The sequence below is a fragment of the Rutilus rutilus genome (assembly GCF_951802725.1).
Source record: "Rutilus rutilus genome assembly, chromosome: 24".
Taxonomy (NCBI): domain Eukaryota; kingdom Metazoa; phylum Chordata; class Actinopteri; order Cypriniformes; family Leuciscidae; genus Rutilus; species Rutilus rutilus.
Window position 1 is genome coordinate 18597347 of NC_140228.1, and position 15428 is coordinate 18612774.

General features: G+C 42.5%; 1 protein-coding gene across 3 annotated transcripts in view; it reads left to right on the forward strand.

Moving 5' to 3' along the window:
• Positions 1 to 15428, forward strand: part of tmem108 (transmembrane protein 108) — a 66811-nt gene that overhangs the window by 14890 nt on the left and 36493 nt on the right. Inside the window, exon 1 of one of the 3 annotated variants that reach the window (XM_084399158.1) lies at positions 8570 to 8703. The exons of the other annotated variants lie outside the window; for them this stretch is intronic. Coding sequence (XP_084255284.1) covers positions 8619 to 8703 — 85 coding nt within the window. The 5' untranslated portion in view covers positions 8570 to 8618. Of the gene's footprint in view, positions 1 to 8569; positions 8704 to 15428 lie in introns of those variants that run through there. 3 annotated transcript variants of the gene reach the window in all.

Consider the following 15428-nt stretch of genomic DNA (forward strand, 5'->3'; position numbering starts at 1 on the left):
TGATTGGATTGGCTCGAATGGGGCACCTTTCATGGCTTCCAAAACCGTAGAAAGGTCCCACATGGGGACTGAGGGAGGTCTGGGAGGATTCAGCCTCCTAGCTCCTCTAAGGAAGCGGATGACCAGATCGTTCCTTCCAAGTGACTGGCCAAGTGTTGGTTTAGTAAACGCCGCTATGGCCGCCACATAAACCTTGAGCGTGGATGGGGTTCTGCCCTTATCCAGCAGCTCTTGCAGGAAGGAGAGAACCTCCGTCACCCCACAGTCTGGGGGTGATATGCCACGAGCTGTGCACCAGCTAGAGAACACAGACCATTTCGAGGAATAGAGCCGTCTAGCCGACGGGGCCCTAGCCTTCGTGATCATGTTTAACACTCCCACCAGGAGGTTAGCGGGTACCCGTTGATGGCCCACGCATAGGGACCAAAGCTCTGGGCGAGGATGCCAGATCGAGCCCTTGGCCTGAGAGAGGAGGTCCTTCCTCACTGGTATCGGCCATGGGGCAGTGCTTGCCAGCTGCATCAGAACTGGGAACCAAGCCTGGTTCTTCCAGAACGGAGCCACAAGTAGCACTGAGCATCCGTTTTCCCTGATTAGATCTAATACCTGAGGCAGGAGCGTGACGGGGGGGGGGAAGCATAGAGCGGGCAGCGGGGCCAGACGTGGGCCAGCGCATCCCTGCTCTTGGAGAAAAACTCCGGACAGTGAGCGTTTTCCTGAGACGCAAACAGGTCTACCTTCGCTCTGCCGAACGTCTTCCACAGCAGTTGGACTGTCTGCGGGTGCAGAGACCATTCTCCTGCCGGAACATTGTTCCTGGACAGTCTGTCTGGTCCCATATTCAGGTGGCCTGGCACATGCGCTGCTCTCAATGAGCGCAGATTGTGCTGGGCCCAGACCAGGAGGCGCTTCGTCAGCCTGTAAAGGTTTCAGGACCTGATACCTCCTTGGCGATTTATATAGGCCACCACCGACGTGTTGTCCGAACGGACCAAGACGTGGTGTCCTTTTATCTGGGGACAAAAAGCGCCTCAGCGCGTTGTCGACTGCCATCATTTCCAGGCAGTTTATGTGTAGAAGCTTTTCCCGTTCTGACCACTGGCCGCAGAACGGTCTGCCCTCGAGCAGCGCTCCCCATCCCGAGGTGGAGGCGTCCGTAGACACCACCTTCACACTCGAGGAAGTCCCCAGGCTTACACCTGATCGGTACCAGTCGGTCGCTCTCCAAGATTTCAGAGCTGAGACGCATCTTTGATCGACCTTGAGGCGAAAAAGACCGGAGGTCCACGCTCGACGCGGTACTCGCGCTTTTAGCCAGAACTGCAGTGGGCGCATGCGGAGCAGACCCAACTGGAGTACTGATGATGCTGAGGCCATGAGACCCAGCATTTTCTGAAACTTTCTGAGCGGGACTATAGTGCTTGCAGCGGAAGGTTTTCGTCATACGCTGAATATTCAGTCTGCGCTGTGGCGATAGTTGTGCTGTCATAAACAGCGAGTCCAGTTCTGTGCCCAGAAAATATATTCTCTGACTGGGAGACAGTGAACTCTTCGCCCAATTGACTTTGAGACCTAGATTCTCGAGGTGTTCGAGTAATAAGGTCCTGTGTTCTATGAGCTCTGAGTGTGATCGAGCTAGAATCAGCCAATCGTCCAAGTAGTTCAAAACTCGCATGCCCCGAAGTTTCAGGGGTGCAAGCGCCGCGTCCATGCACATTGTAAATGTACGGGGTGCTAGGGACAGGCCGAACGGCAGGACTGTGTATTGATACGCCTGACCCTCGAAGGCGAATCTCAAAAATCGCCTGTGACGTGACGCTATTTGTATTTGGAAATACGCGTCCTTCAGATCTATTGACATAAACCAGTCACCTTGGCGAATTTGCGTGAGGATTTTCCTGGTTGTGAGCATTCTGAACCGGCGTTTCGAAAGCACTCTGTTCAGCTGTCTTAGATCTAGGATGGGTCTGAGACCCCGGTCTTTTTTTGGCACCAGAAAATATCTGCTGTATAGACCCCCTTCGCTCTGAGCTTGAGATAAAGGCTCTATGGCCCCTTTGGCTCTATGGCTCTATGGCTCACGCCGTGCTTGCAGCGTTCGAGGCGGGGGGCGCGCTGATCACAGCGGGCACCCTGCCCGCGCTCGACTCTCCTATGGCGGCTTGCTGAGAGAGAGCGAGCGGGGCAAGGTATGCAGTGTGTAGTGTTTGTGGGCACTGGGTCGTGGGCACAAATACACTCTTTATGAGATTTATCTGGGTCGCCGTAAAAACGGCGTTTGTGTGCAGGCAAACGGGCTGTGGTACCAGCTTGTTTTCTGCAAAATACACTGGAATAGTCGCATTTTCTGGAACTGAACGAGCGAGAAGTTTTGGTGGAAGTCTGGCCGCAGCGAGACTTGAACACCGTCGGTTTCCTAGGCGGGCTAGGAAGACTTTGAGGCCTCGGGCTTTATCTCAATCTTAGGCCGGGGCCCACGCGGAGGGGGGCGGCGGCCGACAGAGCGAGAGCGTGGTCTCGGGTCCCGGGCCTGTCGATGCTGCGAAGCGGCGTCGGGCTGCAGCTGCGGCTGGGAGCTTCGAGCAGATGGCTGTTTTGAGCGGCCTGCTGCAGAGCTGGAGCGCTTAGGCAGAAAATGTTTCATGGCCTGAGACGTTTTCTGCACCTCAGCGAATCTATCCGCGAAGTCCTTGACGGATGATCCAAAGAGGCCGGCAGAAGAGATGGGGGCGTCGAGGAACGCGGTGCGCTCTGAGTCCGACATCTCAGAGAGCGTCAGCCATAAGTGTCTCTCCGCTACGGTGAGAGAGGCCATGTTCCGCCCTATGGCCTGTGCAGCGGACTTAGTGGCGCAAAGAGCTAGGTCATGGCGCTCCTTAAGTCCGGCACGCTGATAGCTCCCGGTCCTTCCTCATCCAGCTTACGGAGAAAGTCGGCCTGGAAAATCTGCAAGATGGCCATTGAGTGCAACACAGATGCAGCCCGTCCAGCGGCAGTGTAAGCGCGACGTCGCGTGTGCATGGCTGAAGTCGTGCGGCAAGCTTTAGATGGTAGCGCTATCTTGGCACGCCGTCCAGTGGAGGGCGGGCAAAGATGGGCTGCTACAGCTTCTTCCACAGGAGGAAGAGAATGGTACCCCTTGTCTTTAGCACCGTCCACCACGGAGAATGCTGCTGAGACAGAGGTACGCATTCTGGCTGAGAAGGGGGCGTTCTTCGTGAAACTCAGGAAGAAAAGGCACGGGTCTTGAAGACGGCGAAACGCAGTCCCCTTGCAGGAAAAAAACATCCAGCCGGTTGTGCGCACTGCGCAGGCTCCGCGGGCGCCGACCACTCAAGGCCGAGGCTTGCTACGGCCTGCGAGAGCAGACGCATCTGCTCTGCTTCAATGCTGGCCCTTTTCCCAGAAGGCTCGCGAGCAGAGGGGGCGAGATCCACAGAGCTCGACCAGTCCTCACTGCCCGACGCCAGGATAGAGCAGCTGTCCTCCTCCACAAACGCGGCTTCTTCGTCGTCATCTATAACGGAAGCGGCGGCAGACGCTGTCCGGGAGTGAGTGACTCGGGCGAAGCGGGCGGCGAAGCTGGCGGGCGAACCGGCGAGCTTTTGCGGGTTGGAGAAAGTTCCGGGACCCACTGAGCACGGCGCTTTTTACAGCGCGGCACCGCAGCGGGCGGAGGTGCAGTCTCGGTGAAAGATGCCAGGCGAGTCCTCAGAGTCACCATGGGCATCAGCTCGCAGTGAGGGCAGCCGCTGTCAGCGAGCGCGAGAGCTTCATGTTCCTCACCCCAGGCAGGAAGCGCAGATGACATGACGGTCCCCGTCGCTGAGTGGGGCTCGACACGAGCCACAGAAGGTGCGAGGCATCTTAAAAAAGACGCTCGGCTCTTTTAGGATAAGAGTGTGAGTCGCAGCGGCGAACACACACTAGCAGAGAAAGGATATAATACGCCGGACAGCGTAGCAGGAACGGCGACTGAAGGCGGCGAGTTGTCGGCCAGCGGCTTCAGATGCAGAGGCTCATCCCGCAGAAGCTTTTTCTAACGGCGTGGCTTCTTCCTCTCAGGATCCAGTGATGCGAGAGCTTCGCTGAAGAGATGAAAAATCAGATTCTATCAGCCTGTCGAGCTGTATTTATAGGCCCAAGCCACACCTGTTTCGGCGGGACGTGACGCAGTAGGCGCGGAGCACTCCCATTGGATCTGACGTCACGAGGGGCCTCTCTCGATAGGCTGCTGCAGTTGCCGCAGGGCAGCCAATAGGCGCGCGAGCCGTCTTGCCTATATCTGCATGCTGCCGCAACGCGTTTTACATTATTTCAAAATTAAGGATAATTTTTGGCTTCAATATCTCGCGGAAAAGAGATTTTCCCCTAGCGTAAGATATTATGCAGTACAAGAGACCTCTCGTAAGAGAACTACGGGTAGATATACTGAGAAATTGGATGGGATGTGATACATCGGTTATAAAAGACAGACAGAGAGAAGAGAAGTGAGGTGCCTACAAATTCAGTACCAGTCTGGAGTGAGGACGGGCTCTCTTGGGTAAAGCTTTTGACATTTAACTAGACCAGCCATAAACAGAGCAGAGCAAAGCCATTGACATTCATTCTGTCTGGCTGGAGTTTTTCTCTGGCTGATTTCATTCTGCTTGTACTTTTTGCCTACTCTTTTATGAGTACTGTGAATTCGGACATACTTCTTTTGTCACATGATATTTTTTTTCACCTATTATATTGTAGGGAAGTAGTATGCAATTTCAGATGCAGCCTTAATTTCCAAACTGCCTCTATGTATAACAACTAGATAAAACTAAACAAGCTTTTAGCGCTACTGACTAGACATTTCATTTTGAAAGTGCTGTGAAACATGCAAGACGCAATGTAATGTAATTTGGCAGAAATGTTTCCACAGGCACATTCTTCCAGTGAGCCAGGGTTGGTTTTATATATTTTGAAAATGTACATGTTTAAACATATTTGTATTTATTACACAGCTCTCTGGAATACTTGATTCTGATTGGTCTATCGCAGCATTTTGAAATTAAGTATTTTGTATAATGGCCGATTAAACCATTGTCACACCAGATTTCATGACTTTAATTTCTCTTTGCTGCCTTTTTTATTACATTACTGTTATATATGTAACACTTTATTGTGATGGTCCCTTTTGAACATTCTGTTGACTATAAGTAACTTTGCAACTACATGTCAACTAACTCTCATTAGAGTATTAGTAGACTGTCTGCTTAATATCTGCTAACTCTTTATTGTGATGCTCCCCCAACAGACATTCTACTGACCATAAGTAACTTGGAAACTAGAAGTCAACTTATTCTAACCCTACCAGTCTACTAATACTCTACTAACACTCTAATGAGAGTTAGTAGACATGTAGGGTCAACGTTACTTATAGTCAACAACAGAATGTGTTAAAAGGACCATCAAAATAAAGTGAAACCTCTCTCTCTCTCTCTCTCTCTCTCTATATATATATATATATATATACCATAGACTGTAAAGATATATACACTACGGGGCTGTTGAATCTGATTAGTTGATTGGTTCCAGGCAGGTCTAGGCCGCATTGCATGTCCATATCACTTCTCCAAATGATTTCTGTTATTTCAAAGGTCCTTTACAGTCTACAACAGCAAAATAACCAAAACCCACATCAACAATGACCAAGCAAATAAATATAGTAAACAATAGTATAAAAACAACAAATTATTTCCATGTTTTATTGTGTACAGAAAGCACATACTCTCTTTCTCCCGCTCTCTCTCCTTCTCATACATACAGTACAGACACACACCCACACAGAAACGTGTGTAAATGTGTATATAGAGTCAAATAATTCAGGCAATTATAATAGCCAACTATCTCATGAGGCTATTAAGTGGCTTTAGCCTGATGCTGCATTGTTGATGTTATAATCCCTGTGGCTTCAGCACTGTTAGTATCTTTGGTTAGCTATTAATAAACAGTGAATCTATGGTGTGATCACACATGAGCTAAAGCTACGTTAGCATTAGCTCTGTCACTGTTTACCTATTCATTAATTCAGCTGTGACTGATGAGGGCTTGCCAGAGCCCTCCATCTTTTGTGTAATTAAACGTCTGTCTTCGTTGAAGCATGTAGTATGAATACACATGGAAATACATAAACATAGCCCCTCCCCCACCATACATTTTGGCTATAGAGCATCCCCGGTGACCGGCTAGCATCGCATAATTAACGGCCTGAGCGGTCGTGTTGATTGCTTCATTATTCGTGCGGTAAGCATCTGGTGGAGGTGCCAGATTGATGTGGTGGATTTGACATTAATCTGCGCTAAAGCTGTTTAATAACAGCAGTCGGGACTGAAGACACAAATCAGAGCCCACACAGTCTTTAAAGTGTTGCTTTGTTTTAGGACCCAGATGTGATGTCATAATGAGGGTGTGGGCCTTGGGTTTTAATTGTTGTTGGGTGATTTTGCATTATTTAGCCAAATTACAAAGGATTATAGGATCATTAAGGGTTCACTTTGGGGTTTTAAGGGGTAACAGACACTACGCTCATGATTTATGTTTTGTTAAGATTGGCAATTTGTGTTATGTTGGGGTTAATGTTGTTAACCAGCAAGGATTGCAACAAACAAAACTGAAAGTTATTCTTTTGAAAAGAGTGCACTGACTGAACCTTTATCTGTTAATTAGAATCCCTGAGCTGCAGCTCTGAGGAAGTTTCAGTTAATTACTGAATCTGTTTTTTAATTTAACTTCATTTGACTTCAATTTTGAAATTAGCTAATTTGCTTTGCATTCAACAACGTCTTCTGCTGTTGGAACCTCAATTTAATTTAGTTAAGAAATGTCTCACTACTTCTTTGCAGTCAATCACAAACCATTCCTTCTGGCTATTGTTAAAATATTCTCATTCATGTTAATCATTGCAGAATATAATATCTGTGGGGGAAACACATGGACTGTCTGAGTGGGGTTTGGTCTTTAGACATCACAATTTAATAATATAACATTCAAAAGTTTGGGGGCAGTAGGATTAACAAAAATTTTATATTAATATTTTATTATTCAGAAAGAAGAATTAAATTGATAAAAAGTGGCAGTATGTAACAAAATATTTATAATTCAAGTAAATTAAGTTCTTTTGGATTTTCTATTCATCAAATAATCTCGAAAAAAGTAGGCCTATACGCTGATTTCACGCAGCCGTTATTTTGAAATCGAAAGCGAGGCTCCGGTGGGAAGAAAACCGGAAGTGTCGCCTTTAATCATAGGAGAGTCGTGAATGCGATGGCGTTTTGTTGTGTTTAATGATGTTGTGTCAATTCTAAAACTGTACATACATTTCTTTCATACTTTAGACTATATACAGTGACATTTATTTATAAATAAAATATTTTTTTTATATATAATTCAGAGAGTAAAAAATGAAGCAGGAATGAACTATATACATATCCTATATTAGATATTATCTTCCAATAGTGTAAATCGCGGCAGCAGCTTCAGGTTGGTAGTCCAAGGCATTGTTGTTTATCTGTACTTCCGGGGTTCTTCCCACCGGAGCCTCACTTTCAAGTTCAAAATGGCGGCTGCGTGAAATCAGCGTATTACACTTTCCACAGAAATATTAAGCAGCACAACTGTTTTCAACAGTGATAATAATAAGAAATGTTTCTTGAGCACTAAATTAGCATATTAAAATGATTTCTAAAGGATCATGTGACAATGAAGACTGGAGTAATGATGCTGAAAATTCAGCTTTGCCATCACAGGAATAAATAAATTGTAAAATATTAAATGTTTCATAAAGGAGCTATTTTAAATTGTAATAATATTTCACAATATTTATGTTTTAATGTATTTTTGATCAAATCCCTTAAAAATATTGTGCACAAATATCCTTTAGATCACCAGCTTTGCTCATTTGTGTCTGACCCTCAAAAATGATTTAAACCCCTTTCTAAATACTCTGTTATAGCCGACTAAATAACACAAAGAACAGTTGCAAAGCTGAAACTCCACATGGATCCGACCTTAGCTTTAATCATCCCTCTAACAACTATTCATAAACTTCTCTTTGACAGAAGCAGAGTTATCAGTCTCTATACACATACACTCAGTAATAAGCCCTGATATGAATCACATGTGCCCTTTTATTACGTCTCGCAGGAGTAAATTTTACCCCAACCCCAGAGGACCTGATTCAGCAGCTGCTGTGGCTGTAGTGTCCAGTGCTGTTATCTAATAAAGTTGCCCAGCCAGCTCTACATTGAAATGTCATGGCCATAATGTATCTTCAACTGTTTGTACAGGGAAAGGTCATGACTGGCGTCAAGGACAGTGACACGCACTCATATACTGTGATGTTTTACAGTATTGAATTTGCTTTGGGTTACATGAAGATAGAATTATAGATGATAGAGCATAATGCATTTGGTTTTCTAATCTTTCGACAGGTTTCTCCTCTACAGTACTCTTTTACCTTTCTCTATCCTGTTTGTTTTATCGATCTTCAGTGGTTATTCCTCAGTTCCCCCCTCTCTTTTTCAGCACATTTTTCTGCAGCTGCGTCCTTCGTCTCCTTAGCGTGGAGTGTTAGGAAGCCCCTCACAATGCATGAAATACACCACAACACATCCTTCCTTCTGCAGCCTCCGTTCCTGCCATTGTCAGCGTGTCAAGAGTGTGCGTCAAGAGGTAAAATTAGCAAGCTGTAATGATTGCGGCCTTTCCTGCGATACACTCGCTTGGTCCTTCTCCGCCTGTTCTTGAGTCATACTGTTGCTCTGAAGATTCAGGAGAAGTACTTGTTGGCAAATTGGGTAACAGTGGCATTGTTAAACATTTTCCAGTAATAACAGTAAATGATGCATTGGGAGCCCTGACCCTTTAGTTAAGTGCATATTTTGAATTAGTATTACTTATTTGTGTAATTGCACTGTAATTACTGTAATTTTTTGTAATAAAATTTTTGTAAAAACAATAATACTTTAAAACTCTTTATAACTTCTCTCTTCATGAGATTAGTAGCAATGACTGATTTGTGGATTGCTCTTTTGAGGGTACCTTTACAATTTCGAAAAATTATTTCCTTTGCATTGTTCGTGTATAGACGACACCAGTGTCAAAAATAATCCCCGTTCACACAGATCCGTGAAAATGATTAAAAACGCTGTATTATGCTGTCAGGCCAGTAGTTGGCGATGTCACTTTGTAAAGAAACACTACACGCCTATAGACTGAAACTTCACAGTGTTTGTAGTTTATAAGACGATAACATTATAGTTTTCAAAAACTTGCACTTTGAATCCCATTTTCAAAAGTTAGCATTTTCAGGCCCCCAAAACGTCGTTGTCTTGTAAATAAATGGCCAAAACGCATAGAATTTTTCTGGTTTCAGTTGAAAATGGTGTCATGTAAATCCCCCCTGAGTTAGATTTTTGTCACAACTGGGAATTAAAAGTCCAAAAAACTAGTTTTATGATACTTTTATTGTGCTTTTGTGCCCAGTCAGCAACTTACTTGGATCAGTAGAGGTTTTCTTTACACATTCTTTTCATTCTTTCTTGTCATGTTACCTCACGATTGGTGGCCTCTTCACAGCTCGGGTGAATTATTTTTCTCCAATTCTTTACATATAATGGAAACATTAGTATTAATGTAGACAAAATTAAAGCATCCACTGATGTAAAAATCTGGCATGGGTACAGTAAACTTTTAAAAACTGTCAAGCCCCAACAACGTATTAAATACACACATATTTAAACATTTATTTTAATGTAATTTTAATAAAGCTGATATTACTGTATTTCTTGTTCTTAAATAGTTTGAAAATGTGAAATAATGTAGCAATGACAGATTTTCCTGTTATTGAAACAACAACAACACATGCACATTTGAATTTGAACTAACTTTATGACCATTAAAAATGTATGTTCTATATAGTATGTATATGAGTTGTATGATTGAAATTTGGACATACTACATCCGCCATGTTTTTACTGTCACGTGACCTACCAGCATCAGTTGCGTCGCATCACTTCCATTCATAAATCCTCTCCCTTGGCCTCATGGGATTGTTAATTGTCCATCGAATGCACACTTCAGAATCTCGCCGGAAGTAGTAGGTTATCTGGGTACGTTTCGGCTACTGTTTTTCGAATACTATGAATTTGGACACTACTCTGTTGGCGTACTGTTTTTTTCACATGCGATGTAGTAGAGAAGTATTCGATTTCGGTGCGATGGATCCAGTTTGCCATAATGAACGTTGCCATAAAAACCAGTGATGAGAATGTGAATAGTTCTTCCCTTAATTATAATTCAGACAAGTTGAGACACATTATTTGGTGTCTCTTATTTGCAAAGCGCTAGCTGATTGTATTTATTTATTAATTCTTTTGTGTTTTTACGGTATAAAGTGGGCCATTTTTATTTAATCTAACATACAATTATGTTTCAGCTGATATTCTGTTTTTGTTCCATGGCTAAAGAGATTATGTAAGTAAATATTGGATAAAGATTATATTAAGTCATTAGTAAAAGAAGCCAAATTATAAAAAACAGCTAATTTCAGGAAAGGAAATAGTATCTCTCACTGGGTTGGAAACCAATGGTGGACACTATTTCTTAAAGCCATAGAAATGTAGTTGCCAGTGTTCAAATGATTCCTTCTTAATTGTTCTCATCCAGAAACAGACACATTTTTTCTTCTCTTCAGTTTCTTTAATAGTCCGAAATCGGCTCCTGGACTAACATATTTCATCCCGCAGGGGACAGGATATCATTGATAATCTGCTGCATATATTTATATGCCCTAAGAGCAACACCAAATGCTTTCAGTTTTTCTATTTATGGCTCATTATCATAAAATGTGAATCATTCATAAGAGGGGGTAAACTCGCATAATCAGATTCACCCTTGGGATTTTAACCCTTTAAATGTCTGTTATTGGGGTGGGCTTGTAAACGGCAACAGATCATTAAGGGTTTATTGCAATCTGTAGGACCAATTAACCTTTTTTTGACAGAGGACAGCAATACCAGACACATGCTTTCCTTGGAGACATTTATGATCAGACATTTGTCTAGTAAACAGTAATGTTCAGCCAAATGTTGAAATGCTTACTAGCTTTTCCACAAGACTAAAAATCTATGTATTTCATTTTGAACATAATCAGGTAAAATAAGTGGATTTAATTAAAGGGTGCTAATTGCAATTGCTCAAGTGGACCATTTTGCAAATTAAAGTAAATTTTTGAGTGGTCTGGTTCATGTAAATCTCGCCACCACAAGGGATGGTTGCCAGGTTGTTGCTATGTGGTTGATAAGGTGTTCTGAGTGGGCCTTAACCCATAGTTGTTGCTAGTGTGTTCTGGGTGGTTTCTAGTGTGTTATGGGTGGTTTGAAGGTGGTTGCTAGTAGGGGTTGAACGACTTCAGATTTTAAGTCGACATTTATGTGATTGAAGTCAAGTCAACTTAGACTAGTCTTTGATGATGTCATTAATGAACAAATAAGCCTGAACCTCGAGCTGAGACTGCCTTGTGCACAGCTATGGCATATGACACAGTGCTGCCCACATATTTCTCCTGCATAACAGCTTATATTTATCAGGTCTTTAACTTCTTTTGTCTTTGGGTTGTTAAACTTCTCATATATTTCTGCTTGTTCTAAATCAGATACAGATAAAGTAGCACAGTAAAGATTACATTTATATGAATGCATTAGTGATAGAGCGACTGCATGTGAATTCATTGTACCTGCGTCTCTTTAATAATAGTGAAGCTATGGGTTTTAGTTACTAAGAAATATATGCTAGAACTTTTCAGTTTCTAGCTATTTTATTGATAAATCACAGGACAGTGTTTACAATACATTTCTGCGCTACTGAATGTTTCTATGTGTGCGCGATCTGCACGTGATATGCAAGCTACTGTCTATATGTGTGTGCGTTACAATGCAGCAGCGTATTAGTTTAGAACGGCGATTAACTTAAGTGTACAATAAGCTGTTCAAAAAGTGCATTTACCCATGAGCATCCAAATGGTATAATCAAACATATCTTGTGGAGAGCTCTCGAAGTATGCATTTGTTTGTAATTTTAACTGTTGAAATTGAGTGTAAAAGTGGATTTCACAGATTTATTATCCTGTTGCGCCCTCTATAGGCCATGATCAGCGACTAGTCAATATCAGGCTTAAAGCGTCATGGCAGAGCATTAAAGTCGACTAGTCTGTGAAACCCCTCGTTGCTAGGGTGTTCTGGGTGGTTGCTTGGGTTTATCGGTTTCTAGGTGCAAGGGTGTTTCCTGTGTTTTCTAGGTGGTTGTTACAGGGTATTCTGGGTTGTTGTTTGCGTGTTCTGGTTGGTTACTAGGTGGTTATATGATGTTCTAGGTGGTTGTTATAGGGTGTTAACTGGCCCAAATCAAACTAATCTTTCCTATTGTGTTCTTAGACATGGCTTGGATCTACAGGGTCTACAGGGTCTTTTCACGTATTTGAAGCTTGAATATTAGATTTTTTTGTATAGTTTGTCAAGGTAATTACATTACATGTAACTGTAACTTTGAGCTAAATAAACAAAGAACGCTTCAGTGTGTCTGCATCCTCGTGAAGGTTAACAGGTTAAGCAAGAACCCTTAGTTTGATTTCACAGTAAATGAAGTAAATGAACTCCTCTTTTCATTAAGCTGGATGATTTGAGGTATCACTCAAGTCCCTGTCACAAGCATAGGGCAAGTCATGTGGTGAAGTTTAATATTTAGTGTCAGGGATTTGAAAACCCCAACTGTGCAGTAGAAAGAGGGGGGCTTACCATGGTAAATCATAATAAACCAAAAAATGCTAACTAAACATGCCTGGCATTGTGTTTGTGTATATTTGACTATCTGGCAGGTAGAAGTGCGCTCAGAGGGATGTTTCTCTGTGTTGCTGTGTTGCTTGCTGCGACGTGGGAGGACTAATATGTTGACAGCTCCCCTGCTGTTAGCTTCAGAGTGCTGTGTCAGGCCACCACATCAGACATCACCACGCTGTTTATCTCCATTTACCCATAATGCCATGGAACCTAGCTTCTGTGTGTATCTGGGGCTGCGAGTACATCTGCTTTGGTCTAACAGCCAATTGTGACAGAGCTCAGGCCAGATGCTGAACTATTATTGGATGAACCTCCTTGCTGAATTGTGCCTCACACTTCTAGGGACGCTGGTGCTGATTTTCAATTTGGATTTAGTTCTGTGTTTGCTCAGCTCAATTAGACGGTGTAATTGTAAAATATATCCGTACAACACAAGGTATGGCATATGCAGAGTATGTGTTTTTGTTTTGTGATAGAAATACCTCCAGTTCTTTAATGTTGTCTCTGACCTTCGGTGTGAATCACAATTAAAACTGCGGCTGTCAATTTAACACATGCATTTAGTGTGATTCATGAAACCAAAGAGCTATGAAAGATGTTTAAGACAGTCAATCAGTCGGTAGACAGACAAACAGTAAATGCCGTCTAGCAGTGCCAATTCCCATTGGGATCCTGTGATAGACAGAGGAAAAAGTGGGCAAAGTGTGACAGCCGTCTTTGTTGTGAAAGGATGTCTGCACTGAATTTCAGTCTGCAAGAAAGTCTTATTTAATCCAATCTACTGTACCAACTCAGTAGACCATCAAGTGTATCTGTATCAAAGTTCATTTGTGCCTATAGTTTGACAGTGTTGTTCATATTGACACATGATTATTATTAGAATTAATATATATTGTTTTGCACAAATCGTTTAAAATCTAACGTTAGAATCTTATGAGATCACAACCTTCATGATGGTCTCAGAGGGAATATATTATGTTATGTTTAATTCCAGGATCATCATTATAGTGTAGGTTTTTTGTCATTTATTACTTTTGGGTATAAAGCTGAAGATTTTGATAAAGGATTTTGATTATTTTGATAAAAGGCAACAGCAATTCAAGAGGGAGTGGTAGATAAGCACTACAAAAACATCATGTTGAAAGTGAGAAAGTTTTTAAAAAACTGTTTTAAGAAGCTTTGAGAGCGCACATAGAGTCCCAAGAGGCGATTTATGGATGCTCAATTCAGCAGATATCAACAAAATATGCCTCAGGCATCAGGCCAGAGTGCAATATTTGTTATAGCAAAAAAATACTTAGAAAGCCCAAAATGGATGTATATCCAGCCACCAATGTCAAATGCAAATAAGACAATGATCCTAGCAGAGCACTATTGAACATGTGCTGATTTAACAAACACCACAAACAGGTCAAAGGCCCTCATTAGTGTTAGTGAGCTTTAGTTACAGTTCTCAATAATCAATGTGACGCATTGGTTAAGCATGCCAATCAGGGCCACAACTAGCAGATATACGGTGGTCGAGAGAGCTCAACACGCTGCAACTGAAGAAAACACATGCAAATAGAAAAACACCCGCAAATTAATAAAACATCTTTATCAGTTTCACAACACATGTGTGCTCCAAATTCTCACAACACAACCAAGTACAGAAACGCGCTGCAAAAGTTCACAACACAACCAAATACAGAAATGCGGGGGACCCCAATAAGTGACGAACCCGGCTGGGACGTGCTTACAGCTCAAAGTCTAGGCTACTCTTTTTTTTTTTTTTTTGCAAAACATATAGAGATGACATGTTCATGACATACAACTTTGTCTACAATATACAAAATGTATTAACAATATGTTCAATGTCATCAGAATACTAAGGAGAAAAGAACAATGAGCTGAAAACTAAAATAAATAAGATAGAGAAAAAGAACATGAGGGAAAGATGTTAATCTATACATCAGTTACATTGTACAAAGGTTGTCATGTTATGTTTAAATACGTTTCATAAGAAATGTTAGGTAATGCATGGTATAAAGATGAGATGGCAAGTTTTAAAGTTGAGACACTCACACACAGATATATAACGCATATTTAAAAAACTTTTTTGTATAAAATGTATATTTATTTTGGACAGTTATGTTAACAGCAATAATAAGATATTTCTGGTAATAACAGCTATTCAGTTGATGGACACTGTGCTGCGTTGTCATGGGAACATCCTAGGTGAAAATAATGAGGAAATTATGTTGTTTTTCTTTGCTCCCTTCATCAAGTGCGTTCCAAACGGTGCCATGCTCACTCCAAATTCCCCAATTCAAGGGCTCTGCCGTCTGCCCATCGAAGGGAGTAGGGCATAGGGATGCTCACGAGCAATGAGCATGTCCCAGCCGGGTTCATCACTTATTGGGGTCACCTGGAAACGTTTCTATTGTGGTCTGTGCTATTTGCAGCGGGTTTCTGTACTTGGTTGTGTTGTGAGTATTTGGAGCACAAATGTGTTGTGAAACTGATGAAGATGTTTTCTTAATTTGCGGGTGTTTTTCTATTTGCATGTGTTTTCTTCAGTTG